General features: G+C 47.3%; 1 protein-coding gene across 2 annotated transcripts in view; it reads right to left on the bottom strand.

Annotated features, from left to right (window-relative positions):
• The window catches only part of mfsd12a (major facilitator superfamily domain containing 12a), a 78,865-nt gene extending 63,801 nt beyond the window's left edge, over nt 1-15,064 (bottom strand). The window contains exon 1 of one of the 2 annotated variants that reach the window (XM_078198339.1): nt 14,442-15,064. In XM_078198339.1, the coding sequence (XP_078054465.1) occupies nt 14,442-14,706 (265 nt within the window). In that variant the 5' untranslated portion in view covers nt 14,707-15,064. The remainder of the gene's footprint in view (nt 1-14,441) is intronic. The other variant, XM_078198340.1, reaches the window with a different exon arrangement.
• Nucleotides 15,065-26,079: the final 11,015 nt, after the last annotated feature.

Genomic DNA, 26,079 nt, shown 5'->3' with positions numbered 1-26,079 from the left:
GTTGTCAACAAACTGTAGCGTGCTCCAAATTGTGCTGGAGAAAACAGTGAATTGTATTTGTCTTTATATTAAAAAAAAGAGAACAGCAAAATGTTTCAGGTATTGATGGGCGAGCTGCTAGGGTTAGTCTATAATAGAACTGAAAATATGCCATAGAGCAGCAGTGGGCAACCTGCAGCCCATGAGACATTTGATAAAGATGATCTTCAATGTCACTTTCCTGCCTTATCTCCCATATCAGTGACAGTGGTTAGCACTGCTGCCTCACAGCACCAGGGAGCCAGGTTCGATTCCCAGCTTGGGTCATTGTCTGTGTGGAGTCTGCACGTTCTCCCCATGTCTGCATGGTTTCCTCCAGGTGCTCTGGCTTCTTCCCACAGTCTGATAGACATGCTGGTTAGGTGCATTGGCCATGCTAAATTCTCCTTCAGCATACCCAAACAGGCACCAGAGGATTTTCCACAGTAACTTCATTAGTGTTAATGCAAGCCTACTGATGAAAAAAGTGTCTCCACCTTGAACATACTTAAAGACCCAGCCTCTACAGTAAACATGAAGTCACAATGGAAAACTTGAGCAAATTTTAATAAAACCTCCATCCTTATTATTCAGTAAGAAGTCTCACAACACCAGGTTAAAGTCCAACAGGTTTATTTGGAATCACGAGTTTTTGGAGCACTGCTCCTTCTTCAGATGGGTGATCACCTCCCGATGGAGCAACGCTCCAAAAGCTCATGATTCCAAATAAACCTGTTGGACTTTAACCTGGTGTTGAGACTTCTTAATGTGATCACCCCAGTCCAACGCCGGCAACTCCACATGGTTTATTATTCAGCATAGTGAGAATATAATCCAGAGCAGATTAAAATTGTTCAGAGCAGTACTAAAGTAATAAGGTTTTTATTTTCCAATGTAACATTTCTAGATTTCCTTCATGATCCTTAATAAAGGAAAGAGGTGTGTTATGAAACAGTGAATTTGAAAAGGCTGTGTGGAGATTGTGGTAAGAAGTCTCACAACACCAGGTTAAAGTCCAACAGGTTTATTTGGTGGCAAATGCCATAAGCTTTCGGAGCGCTGCCCCTTTGTCAGATGGAGTGGTTATCTGTTCTCAAACAGTGCAAACAGACAGAAATCAAATTACTGAATACTGATTAGAATGCAAATCTCTACAGCCAGTCAGGTCTTAAATGTACAATGTGGGTGGAGGGAGCATTCAACACAGGTTAAAGAGATGTGTATTGGCTCCAGACAGAACAGCCAGTGGGTGCCATCCCTGTCAGAGTCAGGAGCTCTGGGTTCAAGTCTCCCCTCAGGACATGATGGCCAAGGATGATATGCTTGATCTGGCCAAACACGTTAAGCAACAACCTGAAAATCCTTCCAACTGCAGTGAAACTGGAAGAGGTTCCTGGTCAGCCATCTGAAGCCTTGCCAGCACTACCCAGGCTACACCATGTATGTCAAAGTGTACCTTGCCAAAGCAACTCTGACTCAGAGTGATCTATAACACACCAGCAGAAAGGCTGCAGGCACTGTAGAGTGTACAATGAAGCCAGACAACCCAATTTGGAAAGCATCACAAACTAAGCACTACTTGCAAAATATCACACAGGGTAGTTCAAATCGACACGATGAGGGCCCATGGTCACATTCAAGTCCAGGAAATGTTAAGCAGCTCAAAGCCAGCGGTCTCCAAACTTTTCAGTACAAGGGCCACATCGTATATTTTACACATTTTCGCGGGCCAAAGGAAAAGAATTAGTTTTATAAATGAATTAATATTTCAAGTTGCTGCGGGCCGGATGTGGCCCCATGGGCTGTAGTTTGGAGACCCATGATCAAAACTAATGGAGCGCAGACACCGCATGCACGCACGGGATCTGAAGAAAATATGATCCTAGGAGAGAGAGAGAGAAATAGGTCCGTGCCTGAATGGGAAGCTGTTTGACGCCCCATTCGTTTACTTCCTGTGGTCAGAATTAGCAAGAAAACAGAAGGAAAATGTGTAGTCTGTGGAAAGATTAGAATAAAAATGCCACAAGAACTGGAAGCTTAAAAAGCAAATACAAGCGGTTAGATCCAGCCAAAACAGACATCAGGAAACAAATAAACCCACCTACAAAAATCATCTTTTACGAGTGACCAATAAAGCTGAACCCAAGGCTATGGCCCAAATCAGACCTGAAACAGGAACAGAAGTAAGCAGTCTATCTTATTTTTAGACAGATTGGTTTCAGGTCTGCTTTTGATTCTAATTGTTTCATTCGTGACATTTGGAATCAGTTGCCATTTAAGTGGTTTTTGTATTTCTCTGAAAGGAGGACTTAGGATTCCAATCATCTGAAATTCTTACTTTCACGTTGTATTTTAGTTCTCCCTTTGGGCACAACTTGCCCTGCTCTCCCATCCTTCAATCGCACGGAACAGGGCAAAAAAAATGGCAGGGGAATGCATTGTCCCAATCTTCCCTCTTGGCCATGCCTCCATCTGATAGCTTTAAAAAAAAAACCTCAAGACAGACCTGCAGACATGAATCCTGAACTTCGCTGGTGACAGTGTCCCATTTAGGACAGAAACGTGTTGCACCACTAGTCAAAAATACACTCCTGAACAAACTGTTCCTTCCAAGCCTACAGTTAAATGAACTGTGTACACTCGTACACCAGTCACTGAAGGCAAGCATGCAGTAACAAAAAAGGCAAATGCTATGTTGGCCTTCATAATGGGAGGATTCGAGTACAGCAATGTCTTAATGCAACTTTACAGGACCTCAGGTGAGGTCACACCTGGAATAGTGTGCGCAGTTTTGGTCTCCTTATCGGAGAAAGGATGTTCTTGCTCTAGAGGGAATGCAGAGAAGGTTTACCAGAGTGATTCCTAGGATGGCAGGACTGACGTATGAGGAACAAGTTGTTTAGATTGTATTTGCTGGAGCTCAGAAGAATGGGGGTGGGGCCTTTTTCATTCCTGATGACCCATCCTTTCACACCAATGCTTCTCATGTATTTACACTCATACCCACACAAACGCTTTCAAATACTTGCAAATCAGTTACAATAATAGATCAGTCCATATAATTAGACAGAAAATTCACATTCCCTTCAAAAAGCAAGCAAAAATATACATGGACAAAGGAAGAGACAAAAAAAAAGGTGCAAAGCATAGCTGTTGAAGAGGTACATTGCTTTAGAACCATGGAATGATTACCGCACAGGAGACAGCCATTTGACCTGTTGAATGCAGCAACTCTCAGCAAGAACAATTCAGCTCCTGCCACCATTTCCACACAGCCCAAAACAATATTTTCTTTTAAGGAATTATCCAATTCCCCTTTCGAAAGTCACAACTAAATCCACCTCCTTCGCCCCATCATGCCATGCACTTCAGATCATAAACACTCGCTGCTCACATCAGTTTGGCAAATGAATCACTTACTTTGGTGTCATCTAGCTCTCAACCCTTCTGCAACGAAATAAAGGGTTTTGGCTCAACTACACTGCCCGAACCCCACGATTGAATTCCTGTGTCAAACACAAGCACAGTAACCCAGCTTCTCCAATCTATCCACATAATTGAAGTTTGCCAACATCTTCACATCCGGCCTGAAGTACAGTGCCCACACTCAGAACACAACAGTTTAGGCTTAGCCAGAGTAATATTACACGCGCACACACAGGGATGTCTGTCCGTGCACCCCCTAAATTTTTATTGCCAAGGTATGGCTTTGTTTCCAATAAAGAGCTTCTGATGTTGGGAAACTGGCTGAGTTACTACATTGCTGATGATGAATAAGAAAATAATTATCTTTTCCAGACAACCTCCGTAAGTCAAGAATCTTCTCTGGTAAAGAAAAGCAATTATGCCTCATTTTGGGAAACTCGAACCCTATGACACCAGTGGGGACGACCGAGTCCAATGTACAGAGCGCATGCGTTACATCTTCCGTGTTAATAACATTGAAGGAGTCGAAAAACAAAGCAATATTTTTGATTGTGTGCAGGGCCCTGACATTCAGCATAATTAACAAGTCTGACCTATTTTGAAAACTTTTAATGAGCTAGTAGACCTGGTGAAAAATCATGGTAACCCAAAACCCCGTTATACTCCAGAGGCGATGGTAGTCATGATGTGGAGATGCCAGCGTTGGACTGGGGTGAACACAGTAAGAAGTCTCAACACCAGGTTAAGGTCCAACAGGTTTATTTGGTAGCAAAAGCCACTAGCTTTCGGAGCACTGCTCCTTCGTCAGGTAAGAGAGAGTTCCGTTCACAAATTTACAAAATAATGGTTGGAATGAGAGTCTTTACAGCTAATCAAATCTTAAAAAGGTCCAAACAATGAGTGGAGAGAGCCTTAAGCACAGGTTAGAGGTGTATTGTCTCCAGACAGGACAGTTAGTGAGATTTTGCAAGCCGAGGCAAGTCATGGGGGGTTACAGATAGTGACATGAACCCAAGATTCCGGTTGAGGCCGTCCTCATGTGTGCAGAACTTGGCTATCAGTCTCTGCTCAGCGACCCTGCGCTGTCGTGTGTCTTGAAGGCTGCCTTGGAGAACACTTACCCGAAGATCAGAGGCCGAATGCCCGTGACCAGTGAAGTGTTCCCCAACAGGAAGAGAAGAGAACACTCTTGCCTGGTGATTGCCAAGTGATGTTCATTCATCCGTTGTCGTAGCGTCTGCATGGTCTCCCCAATGTACCATGCCTCGGGACATCCTTTCCTGCAGCATATCAGGTAGACAACATTGGCCAAGTTGCAAGTGTATGTACTGTGTACCTGGTCGATGGTGTTCTCACACGAGATGGCATCCATGTCGATGATCCGGCACGTCTTGCAGAGGTTGCTGTGGCAGGGTTGTGTGGTGTCGTGGTCACTGTTCTCCTGAAGGCTGGGTAGTTTGCTGTGGACAATGGTCTGAGGTTATACGGTTGTTTGAAGGCAAGAAGTGGGGGTGTGGGGATGGTTTGGCGAGCTGTTAGTCTTCATCAAATGGACATGAAGGCTCCAGAGAAGTCGTCGTAGCTTCTCCGCTCCAGGGAAGTACTGGATGACAAAGGGTACTCTGTCTGAACATAGAAAACATAGAACAGTACAGCACAGAACAGGCCCTTCGGCCCACGATGTTGTGCCGAGCTTTATCTGAAACCAAGATCAAGCTATCCCACTCCCCATCATCCTGGTGTGCTCCATGTGCCTATCCAATAACCGCTTAAATGTTCCTAAAGTGTCTGACTCCACTATCACTGCAGGCAGTCCATTCCACACCCCAACCACTCTCTGCGTAAAGAACCTACCTCTGACATCCTTCCTATATCTCCCACCATGAACCCTATAGTTATGCCCCCTTGTAATAGCTCCATCCACCCAAGGAAATAGTCTTTGAACGTTCACTCTATCTATCCCCTTCATCATTTTATAAACCTCTATTAAGTCTCCCCTCAACCTCCTCCGCTCCAGAGAGAACAGCCCTAGCTCCCTCAACCTTTCCTCATAAGACCTACCCTCCAAACCAGGCAGCATCCTGGTAAATCTCCTCTGCACTCTTTCCAGCGCTTCCACATCCTTCTTATAGTGAGGTGACCAGAACTGCACACAATATTCCAAATGTGGTCTCACCAAGATCCTGTACAGTTGCAGCATAACCCCACGGCTCTTAAACTCCAACCCCCTGTTAATAAAAGCTAACACACTATAGGCCTTCTTCACAGCTCTATCCACTTGCGTGGCAACCTTTAGAGATCTGTGGATGTGGACCCCAAGATCTCTCTGTTCCTCCACAGTCTTCAGAACCCTACTTTTGACCCTGTAATCCACATTTAAAATTAGTCCTACCAAAATGAATCACCTCACATTTATCAGGATTAAACTCCATTTGCCATTTTTCAGCCCAGCTTTGCATCCTATCTATGTCTGCTGTGTCTGTCTTCTGAGGTTGGTGCAGTTTTTCGCTGTGGTGCATTGGAACTGTCGATCGATGAGTCGAGCGCCATATCCTGTTCTTATGAGGGCATCTTTCAGCATCTGGAGGTGTTGGTTGCGATTCTCCTCATCCGAGCAGATCCTGTGTATACGGAGGGCTTGTCCATAGGGGATGGCTTCTTTAATGTGTTTAGGGTGGAATCTGGAGAAGGAGCATTGTGAGGTTATCCGTGGGCTTGCGGTACAGTGAAGTGCTGAGGTGACCGTTCTTGGAGATGTGTGTGTCCAAGAATGCAACTGATTCCAGAGAGTAGTCCATGGTGAGTCTGATGGTGGTATGGAACTTGATATCATAGAGTTGTTTCAGTGATTGTTCACCATGAGTCCAAAAGGAAGAAAATGTCATCGATGCATCTAGTGTATAGCATCGGTTGAAGGTCCTGTCTGGCGAAGAGGTCTTGGTTCGAACCTGTGCATGAAGATGTTGGCATATTGAGGTGTGAATTTGGTCCCCATGGCTGTTCCGTGCATTTGGAAGAACTGGTTGTTGAAGGTGAAGACATTGTGGTCCAGGATGAAGCGGATGAGTTGTAAAATTGCATCTGGAGACTGGCAGTTGTCGGCATTGAGTACTAACACCACACAACTCTGCCACAGCAACCTCTGCAAGACGTGCCGGATCATTGACACGGATGTCATCATCTCACGTGAGAACACCATCCACCAGGTACACAGTACATAGACTTGCAACTCTGCCAACGTTGTCTACCCGATACGCTGCAGGAAAGGATGTCCCGAAGCATTGGGGAGACCATGCAGATGCTATGACAACGGATGAATGAACACTGCTCGACAATCACCAGGCAAGAGTGTTCTCTTCCTGTTGGGGAACACTTCAGCGGTCACGGGCATTCGACCTCTGATCTTCAGGTAAGCGTTCTCCAAGGTGGCCTTCACAACAACACAGTCACTGAGCAGAGACTGATAGCCAAGTTCCACACACGAGGATGGCCTCAACTGGGATCTTGGGTTCATGTCACACTATCTGTAACCCCCATGACTTGCCTGGGCTTGCAAAATCTCACTAACTGTCCTGGCTGGAGACCATACATATCTCTTTAACCTGTGCTTAACCCTCTCTCCACACACATTGTCTGTACCTTTAAGACTTGATTACCTGTAAAGACTCGCATTCCAGCCATTTTTTAAAAATTGAGTTTGTGTCTTTATATGCCCTGTTTGTGAACAGAACTCCCACTCACCTGACAAAGGAGCAGTGCTCCAAAAGCTAGTGGCTTTTGCTACCAAATAAACCTGTTGGACCTCAACCTGGTGTTGAAACTTCTTACTGTGTATACTCCAGAGATACAGCTTGACTGGGGGAACCCATCTCCAAGTTCTTGGCTAGGTTATGAAAATTAGAACTGCTTCTAAATGAAATATTGAGAGACGGATTGGTATGCAACATAAATAACCAAACTACCCAAAAAGCTGTTGGCACAATCCAATCTGGATTTGTAAAACAGCAGTTGAAATAGCCTGATAAAAATCGGAGAATGCCAAAAAAGGGGTTCAGGAACTACAGGGGGTATCAGGCAGCCATGTCCTCCTGCTGGGGGTGGGGGTGGAGGGGGGGGGGGCAAAGAGGCCTCATGCAAGAATGTCCTCAAATGGAGATTGCTTGTGTAAACCAGGTGCTAAAGGATACCTTACGATAATCAGTGCTCCAACAACAGCAGACAAAGAAAGACAGTGATGATCCCGAGAGAGTGTTAGAGAACACACTCCAGACAAGTGTGGATGCCAATGGATGATTGCAAGCACTGTCAAAGGGCACAGCCAAGGCAAAAAAACTTTAGGAATAGACATAACACGTGCTGCCCTAGTGAAAAGGCCAAAGCCAGTACCTGATCGTAGCAAGAAGATCATCCCTCTTCCAGAGACAGGAACGTTACAACTGAGTCACATCATTACAAACATTGCCCCTATAACAGAAAGACTGGTACATGGTCATCCCTTGAAGATGGACACAACAATCAGGTCTGCGTCTCAGTTATTGGAGAACAGACATACGACCGTCTCCGACCTGGCACCCAACTCCTGAGTTTGGAAGATAAAGGCCAGACTAGCCACCTGCATAGGTGATCCTTACAAATAAGGAAGGCCCCACAATGGCACCAGCGATCTACAGGCAGCAATCAGCTCGTCTCACACACATTGTTGTAGGGGAGCTGAGGGCGAAGTCTAATGGGGAGAGACTGGGCCAAGATCTACAGCGACCCTGATGCTACACCCAGGTATTTCAGAGCAAGACCAGTTCCATTCTCCCTTCTGGGAGGAAACTAAACTCGGACACCCGAAAGTTTACATAATACCTGTAGAATAGGCTGTGCCTGTAGTCCCCATTCTCAAGCCCAATAAATTGGTCCATCTTTCTGGGGACTATAAGTCAATCAGGTCACCAAACTTGATTAGGTGCCCCATATCGAAGACCTGTATACTAAGATGGCCAGAGGTTCCAAGCTGTACATGAGCCACGCTTAATTCAGCTTGAATTGGACGAGTCCTCCCAGAAATATGACAATCACTACACGAGGAACTATGAGTATATTCACTCGTCCTTTGGGGTCTTGTCAGCGCATGCCATTTTTCAATGAGTCAAGGAGAACATTCAAGGGCTACCCAAAGTAGCAGTGTGCTTACATAACACCCTGGTCGTAGGGGCTCCAGAATAGGAACACCTGGCAAACCTGGAGATTTTCAAGAGCGGTAGCGCATTTGAAGAGGGAGAAGTGCGTCTTCCAAGTGGCTGAAGTAACCTACTTAGGCTACTGGTTAGATGGCAAAGGGCTACACCCAGTAGGGATAAGGTAAAATGAATCAAGGAAGCATTAACTCCAAGGAACGTCACGGAGTTAAAATTCTTCCTGGGATTAGTAAATGATGGAAAATGTAACCTGAATTTGGCTTCCATGCCCTACTACAAAAATATCAGATGGTCCTGGGAAGCTCCATGGGCAGAGGCTTTCACCAAAGTCAAACAGCAGCTACTGTCAAAATTATCGGCCCATTTTGATCCCAAGGACAAACTTGTGCTGACATGCACACGCCCCCATATGGGGTTGGAGCAGTCGTTTCACATCACTGGAAAGATAGGATGGAAAAGCCCATCGCTAATGCTTCCAGGACTCTTTCGGATACAGAGCAATGTATTCTCAGATTGAGAAAGAAGGGTCAGTGGTTGTACTTGGTGCGAAAATGTTCCATTAATACATCCATGGCAGTGGGCGGCACAATAGCAGAGTGGTTAGCACTGCTACTTCACAGCTCCAGGGACCTGGGTTTGATTCCTGGCTTGGGTCACTGTCTGTGTGGAGTTTGCACATTCTCCTCGTGTCTGTGTGGGTTTCTTCCAGGTGCTCCGGTTTCCTCCCACAGTCCAAAGATGTGCGGGTTAGGTTGATTGGCCGTGCTAAAATTGCCCCTTAGTGTCCCGAGATGCGTCGGTTAGAGGGATTAGTGGGTACAATATGTAGGGATATGGGGGTAGGGCCTGGGTGGGATTGTGGTCGGTGCAGACTCGATGGGCCGAATGGCCTCTTTCTGCACTGTAGGGTTTCTTTCTATGGCAGATGTTTCCTAATAGCTACTGACCATAAACCCTCATTAGAACTTTTCAAGAAGGTCAAGGCAATCCCTGGTATTGTCTCCATTTGGAGACAACGTTGGGCCTCGTTACTTGTGGCCTATGAATATCATCTATAGCACTGCCCTGGAACCCGGATAACCAATGCCTTCACACAGAGTCACCTCCTGTTACCTGTAAGCCTGGGTCCTTTACTAGCGTTAGAAGGGTTTGTGAGGACCCTAAATATTTTAGAGACTCTGCCAGTGCCTGTAAGGCAGATTAATATTTGGACAGAAAAAGTCTTGTCTAACCCGATTTGGTGGATTCGAAAGATGACCCACTGAAGAAGTGAAACCCTACCTAGCCAAGTTGAGAATGGGATCATTCTTTCAGGGTCTAGAGTAGTTGTTCCACCACCAGGTGGACGTCCAATATTAACAACTAGATAACCACGCAGGAGTATCAGAAAAATCAGGGGAGACAATGGCCTAGTGGTATTATTGCTAGACTATGAATCCAGAAACTCAGTTAATGTTCTTGGGACGCAGGTTCGAGTGTCACCAGTGCTGATGGTGGAATTTGAATTCAATGAAAAGTAATTGGAATCAAGAATGATGACCATGAAACCACTGTTGTTTGTTGGAAAAACCCATCTGGTCCTTTAGAGAAGGAAATCTGCCGTCCCTACGTGGTCTGGTCTACATGTGACTCCAGAGACACAGCAACGTGGTTGACTCAACTGTCTTCCACAGGCAGCTAGGGATGGGCAATAAATGCTGGCCAGCCAGCAACACCCATGTCCCATGAATGAATTAAAAAATGCTAGCCAGGAGCTACATCTGGTGGCCTGGCCTTGATTCAGACATTATGGGCTGGGTGAAATGATGTAACCTGTGCCAAGAAAGTAAAAAACTCCCTCTCCACACCCATGGGAGTGGCCTGGAACACCATGGGTGTGTGGACTTTGCAGGGCTCTTTGCAAGTTTCATGTCTTTAATTATCAAAGATGCACACTCCAAAATGATTGGAGGTGCAACGCATGGGTTCCACAACTTCAGGCTGCGATCGAAAAATTACGTATGCACAGTGTACCAAAAGTCTTGGCTTCCAACAATAGTGCAGCCTTTACTAGCAGTGATTTCCAGAACTGTGTGCTCTCTAACAGTATCCAACACATCTGAACAGCACCTTATCAATTGGACTAATGGAATGGGCAATGCAAAGATTTTGGCAGCATCCATGGAGATCAAATTGGCACGGTTTTAGTTTGACTATAGGACCACACCGCACGCAATAGGAGCTGCTCCTCCAAAACTGTTAATGGGATAGGGGCTGCATATCAGACTGAGCATGCTGTTCCCAAACCTGGTGGAGGGTAGAGTCCCAACAAGAAAACAAATTAGAGTTCTGCAAAAACAAAGAACATTTAAAACAGGTGATCTAGTTCACGCAAGGAACTTTGGAGATGGTTCCAGTTGGGTCGCTGGAATGGTTATGGAGCAAACAGGGCCAGTATCTTAAAAGGTTAAAGTCCAGGGTAAAATCTTAAAGAAACACCAGATTCATCTCAAAAGGCAAGGGGTCCAACCCAAACAGGTCTCACTACCCAACATGGCAGTGGCCACTTTCAGTGTTAGCCGTCAGTTTGAAGTCAACTCCGCATTGACCCCCCGAATAGTGAAGGCAAGGACTCAGGGGGAAGCTGAAGTGGGCAGTCGGCCATAATAGATCCGGCAAAGGAACCCACATCTGTGACAATGCAACACTCCTTCCAGAGAGAAGTTTCCTCCCCGTTCGGTTTACACCAGCTAACCCAGCCCCGCCTTTGATGGGCCTGAGATCAGCCACTAAACAGCAGAAAGGACCTTCTCAGTGGGGGTGCTGAGGGGGGGAAAAAAAAGGCAGACCCAAGGGATGGAAGGGATGTCATGATGGCCACAAAGGACGAGGGGGATCGTCAATAGATCTCCTTATAGACTTGGTGGAATACGAACTCCCTGATTGGGTGAATCGCTGCACGTTCAATGGGAAGCGAGCAGCAAAAGATTAAGAACCTGATGCTTTAACCAAGACCGTTGTTATAGATCCCAGGGTGCAGAATCCCTACAATACAGAAGGAGGCCATTCAGCCCATCGAGTCTGTACCGACGATGGTCCCACCCAGGCCTTATTCCCACAACCCCACATATTTACCCTGCTAATCCCCCCAACATTAGGGTCAATCCAGCATAGCCAATCAAGCTAACCCGCACATCTTTGGAGTGTGGGAGGAAACCCACAGAGACATGGGGAGAATGTGCAAACACCACACCAACAATGACCCGAGGCTGGAATTGAACCCAGGTCCCTGGCACTGAGGCAGCAGTGCTAACCTACAGACTGATTCACTGCAAACCGTTGGTACAGCTCCTCTTGGTTTCCAAGAGGGGGTTTCTGGTGATGAGAAACTGACTTTGGCCAAATTACTATAGTTAAATGATAGGTTCAGCTATCCCAGGAGGATACAGGAAACCCTGCATAATATTAGGGAGGTCCAATTCACGTTCCAGGAATAGTTCTTTCAGGGTTTTCACCCAAGGAGACAGAACAGAAAATGCCTCCTCAAAACATGTCTCACACCTATTTCATCTAATTTTACTCAAAAAGTGTTGAAATTTCCTTAAAACTCTAAGTGACATCCTCAGTGACTGCACTATCTTCCCTCAACTTCTCTGCCATGTAGAATATTTTAAAATTTCCTCCCTCTGTTCCTGACTGGTGTTGTGAGACTTCTTACTGACAAGCAGGACAGTCCTTGCCCAATCCCACTTGTACCTATCCAGCCATTACTTTGAGCAATTCCCTCAAAATCAAACATAGGCAAAACCCAAAGCCCCACACAAATCCTATTCTCCCCAGCCACTATTGCAGGTCGATTTACTTTTAGGCCAAACTGGGCTTGCAAACACATCCTCTCCACCACAAATATCCTCTACTTCTACTCCAGACAATTTTTTTTTTCTCCATGCATTCTTGGGATGTGGGCATTGTTGGCAAGCCCAGTTTTTATTGCCTATCCTCAATGAAACACCTTCATGAACAGCTGCAGTCCATGGGTACACCCAGTGCTGTTAGGGCAGGAGCTCCAGGATTTTGACCCAGTGACAATGAAAGAACGGTGAAACATTTCCAAGTCAATGTGGTTTGTGACCTGGATGACAACTTCCACCTGGTGCCATTCCCACGTATCCTTTTGCCCTTGTGCTTCTGGATGGTATCAGTCATAGGTTTGGAAGATGCTGTCCAAGGAATCCTGGCCAGTTCCTGCAGTGTATCGTGAAGATGGCACACATTCCTGCTGCTGTGCATCAGTGGTGGAGGGAGTGAATATTTGTGGATGGGATGCCAATTGTAAAACAGTATCCCTACAGTGCAGAAGGTGACCATTCCGCCCATCAAGCCGACATTGACATCAATTCCATCCAGGCCCTATACCCGTAACGTCACATATTTACCCTGACACTAAAGGGGCAATTTACAGTGGCCAATCAGCCTAACCCACACATCTTTGGACTGTGGGAAGTAACTCATGCAGACAAGATGCAAAATCCACACAGGCAGACACCCAAGCTGGAATTGAACCCAGGACCCTGGTGCTGAGGCAGCAGTGCCAATTGGCAATCAAGCAGGCTGCTTTATCCTTGATAGCATCAAGCTTCAAGTATTGTTGGAGCTGCATTCATCCAGGCAAGTGTAGAGTATTCCAAAGGAAACCTTTTTCCACACAGTGGGTAATGTTTGGAATGCAATGCCTGAGAGTGCAGAGGCAGGTTCGATTGAAACATTCATAGAATCTACAGCACAGAGATAGACCCTTCAACCCAAACTGGTTCATGCCAACCAAAATGCCCATCTAAGCTAACCCCATTTGCCATTCAGGAACAGAATTAGACGGCTATCTGAAAAGAAAGTGTAGTACAATGTCACAGGGAGAAGAATGGAACTGGATGAGTTGTTCATGTAGACACGATGAGCCAAATGGTCTCCTCCTGCACCACACCAATTCAGTGTTGAGGGGACGTATATATACCCTACCTCAGGTTTTGTTACTGAACACATCTATACCATTGTTATTCCTGTCTAGATTACTGACTACGCACCCAGCCTCCAATCTTCCATAAACTGGGGCTAATAATCAAAAGATTCATCGCGGTCAAATCCCTCCACGGCCTCACCTCTCCCCATCTCTAACTCCTCCAATCTTGGACTTGTCAGAGATTGGGTGATGGGGAATGCATATGTGCCTTCAGCTGCTTAGACCCCGATTTCTGGAAAACCTCCCCATTACTACTTTGTCTCTCAAACATCTCTTCCTTCAAAAACATCTTTTTGGGCCACACGGTTAGCCCATCTCCCCCAACATGTCCAGAATTGGAGCTATGCTAATGTTTGTCTTATTACATTTAGCACCCTAAAGCTAAGCAAGCTATATAAATGCAAGCTATTGCTTCGAGTCCTAACTTGATTCACTTCCTCTCATCACTCCAACTATATACAACCTTGGTGTTTATATTTAAAGAAACAGTATCGATATAGAGGGCCTTGAACCTTCAAATTCCACCATTATATAAAATAAACCACACAGAATGAATTAGTTATTTCTAAAACTTCCCACTGGGTGTATTAGTTCTAAAAACATAGGCAAACTCATGAGGACATTGACAAGTGTTATCACAAGCACTTAAATCACATCCGCTGTTCAAGTGTGAAAATTATTACGTAAACCACCACTTTGTGATTGCTGCAAAAACCAAATACTTTGCGTAAAAACAGATGGGGAAAAAAAAATTAAACTGGATTTAAACTGACCCCGGCTCTCAAACCAAGTACAAAAAAGTGTCACACACTCACCAATGAGATGCCACGTCTTCCTCTTGCCGTATTTCCCGCAGCCGGGAGTGCGGTCAGACTCGTAGCCGATGAGTGGGGTGCAAATTCCGTCCGCAATCTGCCCGATCAGCAACAGCACGCCCGCATTGTAGTTATTGATGGCCAGCACCGTGTGGTAATAGACCAGCAGATAGGTAAACCACATGGACGCACACAAGTCATTGAGAAAGTGTCCCACCGCGTAGGACAAGCGGGCACACAGAGGCAGGGAAGACTCATCAGCCATAACATTAAAATGTAGCCAAGAATGTGACAGAGGAAATTGCGGCGCTCCCTCTGAAACTGACCCCTGAAACTGACCAGCTCCTTCAGCCAGCCGGGTGTGAAATGAAACGCTCCCGAGTAGCAATCCAAAACAGCTTCACCTTCATTTAACGGGGGAACGAAGAGGTTTTAAAGCCAATCAGTGCTTAAAGGAAGCCCAGGCTGTTTACATACACTTGACAATGATACATTGTCCTTCCTTCCTCCCGACCCTGTGCTTCCTTGTAACACTCAACACTGTCTTGCTGCTGTTTCACCTGCCTCTCTGCCCCTGCTAGTAAATAAGGAGCCGGTCATATGAGCTTCCGAGGCTTGGCCCCAAGGACTCGGAAGGGCCGATTGGTATCAAGGGCGGCTCCTCTGTCCGGCAGCCCAATGAGCGAGGGAGCGGGGCGGGACCTCCGCCGGCTGCCTGCCTCTGAAATGCACCACATCCAAAGAGGCTGGGCTCCTGCTAACTAAACTACTCGTTATCACCTGGGGAAAAGGGAGGAGGTGTTGGGAATCACAAAACTAGCTTCTGATTCGCCAAGGACCGAAACTAAATAGAATCAGTAAAGCAGCAAAGCTCAGAAACTTCAGTGGAACAGAAAATGCCTGATAATGTCTGTAATGTTTAATAGCTGATAGATCTTTGGTTGTGGTACAGTAATTCCTAATAAGCAACACTTCAAATTCCAAACAGTATTAGAACCCAGTCAAAGGGTCAATTGAAATTTTAAAGCCCAAGATTGATTAACTTTTTGCTAGTATCACTAACTATAGAATAATGGTGCAGATCAGCCATGACCTAATTAACTAATGTAAGGAGTCTAACAACACCAGGTTAAAGTCCAACAGGTTTATTTGGTAGCAAACGCCACTAGCTTTCGGAGCGCTGCTCCTTCGTCAGATGGAGTGGAAATCCATCATTGGAATGGAAATCCATGGATTTCTACTCCATCTAACGAAGGAGCAGCGCTTCGAAAGCTAGTGGCGTTTGCTACCAAATAAACCTGTTGGACTTTAACCTGGTGTTGTTAGACTCCTTACTGTGTTTACCTCAGTCCAACGCCGGCATTTCCACATCCTAATTAACTAATAACAGATTTGTGTGTTGATGGGCTTAGTTTACCCCTGTTTCTGCATTCCCGATGGTTCACATGGACAGATTTGATGTTCCAGATTTGTGCATGCAGTCTTTGATGTCAAGGTTCCTAACCTCAGCTGCAGGCAGGAAAGGGAGCGAATCATTTTTGTGGCTGGCGGTAGAATGAATTGATAGAAGCCTGGGAGTTGGTTGTTGGGACCTGTGTGACACACAAAACGAAAACTCAGCAGCTCTGGCAGCATCTGTGGACATGATGTGGAGATGCCGGCGTTGGACTGGGGTAAACACAGTAAGAAGTTTACCAACACCAGGTTAAAGCCCAACAGGTTTATTTGGTAGCAAACACCACTAGCTTTCAGAGCGCTGCCCCTTCGTCAGGTGGAGTGGGAGATCTGCTCACAAACAGGGCATACAGAGACACAAACTCAATTTACAGAATAATGATTGGAATGCAGTCTTTACAGATAATCAAGTCTTAAAGGTACAAACAATGTGAGTGGAGAGAGCATTAAGCACAGGTTAAAGAGATGTGTATTGTCTCCAGACAGGACAGCCAGTGAGATTCTGCAAGTCCAGGCAAGCTGTGGGGGTCACAGATAGTGTGACATTAAACCAAGATCCCGGTTGAGGCCGTCCTCATGTGTGTGGAACTTGGCTATCAGTTTCTGCTCAGCGATTCTGCGCTGTCGTGTGTCGTGAAGGCCGCCTTGGAGAATGCTTACGCGAAGATCAGAGGCCGAATGCCCGTGACCGCTGAAGTGAGTTTAGGGCCTAGGCTGCTGAAGGCTAGGGCAAAGTATCGGGGCTTGTTCAAGAGGCCAGGTGCAGAAGGAACAGAACATTTCTTTGGGGGGTTGGGGGGTGGGGGGTGGGGTGGGGTGGGGGGGGGGCGTTGTAGGGTTGGAGAAATGTAGGAATGTGTAGAGGGAGTAAATACTAAGTGATGAGGGATTTGCACATGAAGATGATACACTTTTCTTCAAATGGGAAAGCGATGGCATAGTGGCATTATTGCTAGACTATTAATCCAGTAACCCATCTAATGTTCTGGGGACCCGTGTTCGAATCTCGCCACGGCAGTTGGTGGAATTTGAATTCAATAAAAAATGTCTGGAATTAAGAATCTACTGATGATCATGAAACTGTTGTCGATTGTCAGAAAAACCCATCTGGTTCACTAATGTCTTTTAGGGAAGGAAATCTGCCCGGTCTGGCCTACATGTGACTCCAGAGCCACACAATATGGTTGACTCTCAAATGCCCTCTGGCAACTAGGGATGGGCAATAAATGCTGGCCAGCCAGCGACACCCATGTCCCACAAATGAATAAAAAAAAGATCTGACAAGTTTTAGCTTAGCATCAAACTAGATGCTAACCTTCTCAATGGCAATTAGGGATGGACAATAAGTGCTGTCTTTGCCAGCAATGGCCACGTTCCAAACATGAATTACGAAAAAGCTAACCAAAGAGACCGGGTAACTCATCAGACTGGGTGAGCATAAAGGCTGTACAATTCACCAAGCCGGGTGATTCAGAAGAGCATGTTATCCATTGGACTGAATAATTGATCAGACTGGAAAACTTATGAGGCTGATATTTATAGTGAAGTTGTTTCCTTGATTTATACCATGTGTAATCTTTGAAAATGACATTTTCATATTTAATGAAATTGAACAATTGGGTGGCACGGTGGCACAGTGGTTAGCACTGCTGCCTCACAGAGCCAGGGACCCGGGTTCGATTCCTCGTTTGGGTCGGAGTCTGTACACTCTCCCCGTGTCTGCGTGGGTTTCCTCCGGGTGCTCCGGTTTCCTCCCATAGTCTGAAAGACTTGCTGGTTAGGTACATTGGCCATGTTAAATCCTCCCTCAGTGTACCCAAACAGGCGCCGGCCAGAGTGTGGCGACTAGGAGATTTTCACACTAACTTCATTGCAGTGTTAATGTAAGCCTACATGTGACAATAAATAAACTTTAAACTTTATAGGAAATTTCTTGTTCCGTGTTCTGGTCCGATATCTGATATCAGATTAAACAAAACTGCAGATTGCACCAATGCTTTTCATGTAAAGGCTCACCCTGAAAATGTTCACTAAAATAAGGAACAATGAGAGGTGGAGAAACAGATGGAGATAGAAAGATAAAGCCCAGGATTTGTCTTTCATAATTAGCGCTTTCCCACTTTTCCCACCAGACACCAAACATCATCCCAGAAGTACTATACACAGTAATGTGAGGCTCAGTAACAGACACGAATCCAGCTCAGTACATGGAAACATCGGGGTGAATGATTCTGTGCGATAAGTGAGAGTGATTTCCTCTGGCAAAGCCATGTGTTATCTCCTCTGACAAGAGTGACAGACTCTGTCATTCTCTTGAATATGTCATCAGTCTGTGCTTCTTTTTCTAAGAAAGCTATCTCTGTTGCCGCTGAACTGTTTAACAGAATTAGCATCGGTTTAGAGCCGTTTGGGTAGCACTATATGCTGTGGGCAATTACTCACACCATTGGGAAATCTATTCACCACAGCACATGGTGCTGCTGAATCTCATCTGGTTCCGACCTCATCCTCTGACTCAGAATGTTACAGATCAGCTTTTCCGAAGTGGTTATGTAACATTTAGAATAAGGTTCGAAGGCAAATGGATTTTTATTTCTAGCATTAGTAACCGGCTAGTCAACCACTTCCCTGCTAAAATTAATCTGAAGGATTGTCTTAACTAACCACAACTACTTCTAAATCAATTCACAATTCAGTACAAAGACTGAGAAGTCAGTAAGCTACTTTTGCTGATTCTAGGCGAGGTAAATGAGAGCAGGACCTCTGTATAGTTCATGTTGTGACATTCAGTAAAAATCCAATTTTGTTTTGCCACGGACCAGTAGATATAGACTTCAGTCAGGCCATTGAGGTTGGCCTATTGGAGTATCAACTCCCTGATTAAGTATCTGACCCCCTTAATCACATTTTAATTTGATGTTTTAAGTTTACTATCTGCTTTGTTTTTTGTTTCGGGTGGTTTCCCTCCTTTTAGGGAGCTGCTCCTTTTGAGTTGTCCCTAAGTTAGTTTGATTTCATTTATTTGGTTGGACAACAAAAGATGTCCCTATTTAAGGATCCAATTGATGGGCCAATCAGGGAGTCTTTGCCTTGTACTTAACCGGGAGTTTCAGTTCCTCTGACACCTCCGGAGGTAGACTGCTAGCACTCTGTGTACAGCTGTTAAGAGTTTGTAAATAAAGGGATTTTGGTGAAGGGACTTCTGCCTCCGCAGACATAGTACATAGCGACACATAAATCTCAGTTAAAATCATATCACAATGACAGACACAGCATAGGAGGGAGAGGACAAGTTTAAAAGCCGAGACCTTCATAGCTATTTAAATGTAACAGTAACAGAGGGAAAGCTGGTCAGGAGAGATGGGGAAAATCATCAATCTATTTCCCCAGTGGTAATTGGCACAGATGAATGGCTACTCTGCCACATCGAACTGTACAGCAAACTTACCTCCCCTTTCTCTGTGTCTCAGCTCAGCTTGCTTATACTTCCCAATCACATTTAGAGTTTCCACCACTCCAGGATTGGCCTGGAGTCTCCAGGAATTGAAGATCAAACTCCAGGGAGTCTGCAGTGTGCGACCCTGGAGAAAAGTCCCAGGGAGATTAAAAACAGGGTTTTTTAAAATTTCTTTGAACATTTCTCTTTACCAAATACAAATAAATTGAAAATGGGAAATGAAAAGCTGTTTGGTTGACAGCCAAGCGTCATCCAATTGGGTAATGAGTCCTTTCACTTTCCATTTGGTGTAGGAAAGCAATGGGACACAGGATGGATGAGTTGGCAGAATGGCAAGGGTGTGTGGGCAGGTCATGTGGTGAAACCATTTAAACTGAGTTGGAACCCTAATCACACGATATTTAGCAAATCCCGACTGTCCCATAAACAATCCAAGGATGAAACAATGTCAGGTGAAAGGTGGCTTCAGTTGGGAGGGAGATTGGTGATCTGCATTGCATCTATTCCGAATATTTGACCTCTTATAGGTAACATGAGTATGTCCTCAACTCGTGTATGTTGCCTCAATAATAGTTTCTCATCATTGGGAATGAAACTGTTCACATATTTACCTATATATGCAACTTGTGAGTGTTTACATCAGAACATTTTATTTATTTTTTATTAGTCACAAGTAGGTTTACATTAATACTGCAATGAAGTTACTGTGAAAATCCCCTAATCACCACACTCTGGCACCTGTTCGGGTACATTGAGGGAGAATTTAGCATGGCCAATGCACCTAACCAGCACGTCTTTTGGACTGTGGGAGGAAACCCACGCAGACACAGGGAGAATGTGCAGACTCCGCGCAGACAGTGACCCAAGCTGGGAATCGAACCCGGGTCCCTGGCGCTATAAGGCAGTCGTGCTAACCACTGTGCTGCCCACATGCTCTTATATTTGTCACAGCAAGTAGAGACTGTTTTTCAAGATGAGGGGGTTGACCGGGCTGAGAAGTTAAGGCCAGGATTTTCCACCCCTCCACATGCCCTGTGGCATGTTTTTTGGTGGCAGAGGCAGCTTGCCATTGGCCACTGATGGGGTCTGCTGGTCCTGCCAAAGTCAATGGCAATTTGTGTTGCTTGCCACCGGAGAACCCTCCACAGGGGATCATCTGCAGTGGGACCAGAAGATCCCACCGACAATAAGGAACAATAAACCCCGAGCCATACTTAACAACTTACACTTAAATGAGGCCTGCCACGTACTTTGGAGCAGATAGGGAGGAATGTTAAACTGGCTGAGAAGTTTCATGAAGTGACCAAAAGTGCATTTGAAAGTTTTGAGGAGCATTAAGAAGGGAAGTCTCGAATGTATGAGAACGATGGCTGAGAAGATTACCTTCAGTGAGGGGACACGGTGGAACAGAGGTTAGCACTGCTGCCTCACATGCACCAGGGACCCAGGTTCAATTCCCGGCTTGGGTCACTGTCTGTATGGAGTCTGCACGGTCTCCCCATGTCTGTTTCCTCTGGGTGCTCCGGTTTTCTCCCACAGTCCGAAAGACGTGCTGGTTAGGGTGCATTGGCCATGCTAAATTCTCCCTCAGTGTACCGAACAGGTGCCGGAGTGTGGCGATTTTCACAGTAACTTCATAGCAGTGTTAATGTAAACTTGCTTGTGACTAATAATTGAACTAAACTTTAAAGGGAGGGAACCACAGATTAGGACAGATTAGGAAGAGTTTAGGTTGTCACTCAGAGGTGAGCCTGGAAGAAACTGCAGTGGGATAAGAAAATGGGGAGGAGATTTTTAAGTTGACTTGCAGTGGGTTGAGAAGCTGTTAAAACCAGTAAAGCCAATGGGTGGAGGGAAACTCCTCCATCGTGCACTCTAGTCTGTTGGAAGAGTCTCGAAGCTCTACCCGGTGTTCCATGCCATCGCATCTGCCATCACATCTCCACCAGTGAGCTGGCAGCTGCTTCCAGAGACTCCGCCTACCCAGGACTGAATGGGTAGCTGGTTTCCAGCAGCTCTCCGAGGGCTGGGCTGTCCGTGCCTCCGACTGCCGCGAGGACGTGTGTGTGAGGGTGTTCTCCAGAAAGTGACCCTGATTCTAACCTTGAGCTACACCTCACCGAGCTGTGTGTCTCTGGGCTGGTGGGGGGGTGTGGGTGAGGGCTGGTGGGGGGTGTGGGTGAGGGCTGGTGAAGGGTGTGGGTGAGCGCTGGTGGAGGGTGTGGGTGAGCACTGGTGGGGTGTGTGGGTGAGGGCTGGTGGAGGGTGCGGGTGAGGGCTGGTGAAGGGTGTGGGTGAGCGCTGGTGGAGGGTGTGGGTGAGGGCTGGTGGAGGGTGTGGGTGAGGGCTGGTGGAGGGTGCGGGTGAGGGCTGGTGGAGGGTGTGGGTGAGCGCTGGTGGAGGGTGTGGGTGAGGGCTGGTGGAGGGTGTGGGTGAGGGCTGGTGGAGGGTGTGGGTGAGGGCTGGTGGAGGGTGTGGGTGAGCGCTGGTGGAGGGTGTGGGTGAAGGCTGGTGGGGGGTGTGGGTGAGGGCTGGTGGGGGGTGTGGGTGAGGGCTGGTGGGGGGTGTGGGTGAGGGCTTGTGGGGGGTGTGGGTGAGGGCTGGTGGAGAGTGTGGGTAAGCGCTGGTGAAGGGTGTGGGTAGACGCTGGTGGGGAGTGTGGGTGAGTGCTGGTGGGGGGTGTGGGTGAGGGCTGGTGGGGGTGTGGGTAGACGCTGGTGGAGGGTGTGGGTGAGTGCTGGTGGAGGGTATGGGTGAGGGCTGGTGGAGGGTGTGGGTGAGCGCTGGTGGAGGGTGTGGGTGAGGACTGGTGGAGGGTGTGGGTGAGCGCTGGTGGAGGGTGTGGGTGAGGGCTGGTGGAGGGTGTGGGTGAGGGCTGGTGGAGGGTGTGGGTGAGCGCTGGTGGAGGGTGTGGGTGAGGGCTGGTGGAGGGTGGGGGTGAGGGCTGGTGGAGAGTATGGGTGAGGGCTGGTGGGGGATATGGGTGAGTGCTGGTGGAGGGTGTGGGTGAGGGCTGGTGGAGAGTATGGGTGAGGGCTGGTGGGGGATATGGGTGAGTGCTGGTGGAGGGTGTGGGTGAGGGCTGGTGGAGAGTGTGGGTGAGGGCTGGTGGAGGGTGTGGGTGAGGGCTGGTGGAGGGTGTGGGTGAGGGCTGGTGGAGGGTGTGGGTGAGTGCTGGTGGAGGGTGTGGGTAGACGCTGGTGAAGGGTGTGGGTGAGCGCTGGTGGAGGGTGTGGGTGAGGGCTGGTGGAGGGTGTGGGTGAGCGCTGGTGGAGGGTGCGGGTTAGCGCTGGTGGAGTGTGTGGGTGAGCGCTGGTGGAGGGTGTGGGTGAGGGTTGGTGGAGGGTGCGGGTGGGCGCTGGTGGAGGGTGCGGGTGAGCGCTCGTGGGGGGTGTGGGTGAGCGCTGGTGGAGTGTGTGGGTGAGCGCTGGTGGAGGGTGTGGGTGAGGGCTGGTGGAGGGTGTGGGTGAGGGCTGGTGGAGGGTGTGGGTGAGGGCTGGTGGAGGGTGTGGGTGAGGGCTGGTGGAGGGTGTGGGTGAGGGCTGGTGGAGGGTGTGGGTGAGGGCTGGTGGAGGGTGTGGGTGAGGGCTGGTGGAGGGTGCGGGTAGACGCTGGTGGAGGGTGTGGGTGAGTGCTGGTGGAGGGTATGGGTAAGTGCTGGGATGGTTCTTCCTGAGCCCCTCATCCTCAGACATGCTTTGGGGTCTCAGAGAGCCACTGGGCTGTCCAGCTGCCCATGGTCTGCTGGTACCCGCAAAGGACAAAGGGACAGTTTTAGTGGCTAATCCAGGAGGTGTTGCACTGTGTGAGTTGCAGGATCAGGTGAAGTCACAGAGCTGAGATCTGTACTCGATTGTTGTGGGACGCCAAGCTCTGTGTCGCCATGGGAACAATCCCAGTCCTCGCAGGCGAGCTCTGCAGCAACCTCCTTGAACTCAGTGAGGCCGATGATCTCTGCTGTTAACTCCCCCAGTCTGGGCTCGCTCTCGCATGTTGTGCACAAGTTTGGCCTATATGGGGACAAAAGAAAGAGATGTGATCAGAGGCGATGGAGCGGAGGTTGGATGAATTGCATGTTCCCTTTGTGTGGTGTGCCCCCCACCCCATCCCCAGAAGAGACAGGGTTTGGAGTTTGAGCAACAGATTGGATGGAGGTGTTGCGTAAGTTTGATAGTTAAGGGAGCTGAGAGAGGACAAACCCTGGCAGAGTGGATGAGATCATTCATGCGCTTCCTGTCTGGATGGTGCTTTGTGCGCGGGTGACAGCCGTGCTGACCTCCTGGGCAGTGGCCTCCCAGGCTGGAGAGGTAAAGTTGATGTGCTTCTTTAAGCCATCCCTGAAGTACAGCAGATGCTGGTGGGCCTAAATAAGGGCCTCAAGGGCTTTGGTGCTCTAAGCTGGTGCCGCCTTCTTCTTGTGGCTGCCAGCCTTTCCCCTCTGGGTTGTTGACAACCCAGAAGTAAAAGGCTAGCACCATCCAGGTGGGAAACGGATGAATGATCTCATCCACTCTGTCAGAGTTTGTCCTCTCTCAGCTCCGATCAAACTTTCACAACACCTCCATCCGATCTGTTGCTCAAATTCCAATCTCTGTCCCTTCTGGGGAGGGCTCACCACACACAGGGGAACATGCAATTCACCCAACCTCTGCTCCATCCCCGCTGAACACATCTCTTTCTTTTGTCCCCCTAAAGGCCAAACTTGTGCACAACATCCTGCACGGTCTGGTGAAGCAGGTGGGCTGGAAAGTGTGGTATGAGTGGACTGGACTGATGTTTAAATATGGCGCCGGGACCTTTGAACCCGTCAGCTGATAGCAGGCAGATGAATAAGCTGCCAGCCCAGGCATTTGGAGTGAGGCCTTACTGTGCCTAATTAATGAAGTTTCGAGCACAGAATTTGGCATGGGATGCCACCATTCTGGCCTGCGGGAAAGGCACTGCCAGAGCTGCCCGCCACCTCGTTCAGTCTCAAAATGGGAGAATTCCACCCAATGATAATTGGTTTGTGTGACTCAAATGACAAGTGGCAGAGTTAGGAAAGAGTTGGTGTTTTGTAAGATGGAGATTGGGCAGCCAATGAAAAGAGCATTGGTAAAGTCAATCGATGATAGGTTTTGGGATCTTTTTTATTATTTCACAAGCATTGGATGTCACTGGCTTGGCCCACGTTTATTTTCCATCGCTAATTGCCCTTGAGAAGATGAGATTGAGCAACTTTCTTGAACTGCTGCTGTCTCTATGTGGTGCAGTAGGTAGGTACAAGGTGCTGTTAAGGAGGGAATTCCTGGATTTTGACCCAGTGACTGCAAAAGAACAGCGATATATTTCCAAGTCAGGATGGTGAGTGACTTGGAGGGAAATTTGCAGGTGGCGATGTTCCCATGCATCTGCTGCCCTTGTCCTTCTAGATGGTGGAGGTCACAGTTTTGGAAGGTGCTGCCAAAGGATCTTCGGTGAGTTGCTGCAGTGCATCTTGTAGATGGTACACGCAGCTGCCACGGTGCATCGGTGGTAGAGGGCGTGAAAGATGAAGGTGGTGGAGTATTAGGTGCCAATTAAGCGGGCTGCTTTGTCCTGGATAGTGTTGAGCTTCTTGAGTGTTATTGGAAAACTGCTCATCCAGGCAAGTGGGGAGTATTCTATCACATTCCTGACTTGTGCCTTGTAGATGGTGGACAGGCTTTGGGGAGTCAGGAGGTGAGTTACTCACTGCAGAATTCCCAGCCTCTGATCTGCTCTTGTAGCCACATTATTTATATTTCTAGTCTAGTTCACTTTCTGGTCCAATTTGACCTCAAGATTTTGGTGTTGGGGGTTCAGTGATGGCAATTCCTTTGAATGTCAAGGGAGGTGTTTGAATTCTCTCTTGTTTCAGATGCTCATTGCCTGGCACCTGTGTGGTATGAATGTATCAGCCTTAGCCTGAATGTGTTCAGGTCTTGCTGCATTTGGATATGGACTGTTGCAGTATCTGAAAAGTTGCAAATAATGCTGATCATTGTACAATCATCAACGAACATCCCCATTTCTGACTTTATGATGGGGGGCAAGGTCACGGAGGAAGCAGCTGGAGATGATTGGGTCTAATGATAATGTGGAAATGTCCTGATAAACAATATTACAAATCAGATGGGGAGATTTGAAACTTCTCAAAAACCTTTCCAATTATGGAAATATTTAAAGAAAAATTTGGACTGGGTTTTGTAATCTTACGCAAGTAACGCATCTGTGTAGCTGGTGGTTAATAAATTCAATTATCAGCATTCTGGTAATACAGCGATTGGGAATACAAGAGAAGGTGATTGTTTTAATCTGAATGCTTCATGTCAGAAAGCACTTTGCTCTTTCACTTAAATAGTGTTTGTTGCCACAGGGTTACAGTGGGGGTCAGGTCTGAGGAGGTTGTGAGATATTGGCTGTGGAACAAAAGTTGGGCATCCTCCCTGAAGCACTCGCAACTCGAATATCTCTGGCTGACCCAAAACACCCTTTTTGACTTATTACTGATACAAATATTTTAAAATTATTCATAAAGATTTTATTGACTCTCACTTGAGAATTCAGTTTTAGCAAAGGGTTAGCACTGCTGCCCCACAGCGCCAAGGTCACTGTTTATGTGGAGTCTGCACATTCTCCCCGTGTCTACATGGGTTACCTCCGGGTGCTCCGGTTTCCTCCCACAGTCCAAAGATGTGCGAATTAGGTTGGTTGGCTATGCTAAAA

This window comes from Mustelus asterias, chromosome 26 (assembly GCF_964213995.1).
Source record: "Mustelus asterias chromosome 26, sMusAst1.hap1.1, whole genome shotgun sequence".
Classification (NCBI taxonomy): domain Eukaryota; kingdom Metazoa; phylum Chordata; class Chondrichthyes; order Carcharhiniformes; family Triakidae; genus Mustelus; species Mustelus asterias.
Note: the sequence above shows the minus strand (reverse complement) of the source record. Positions and strands in the feature narration are given on the sequence as shown.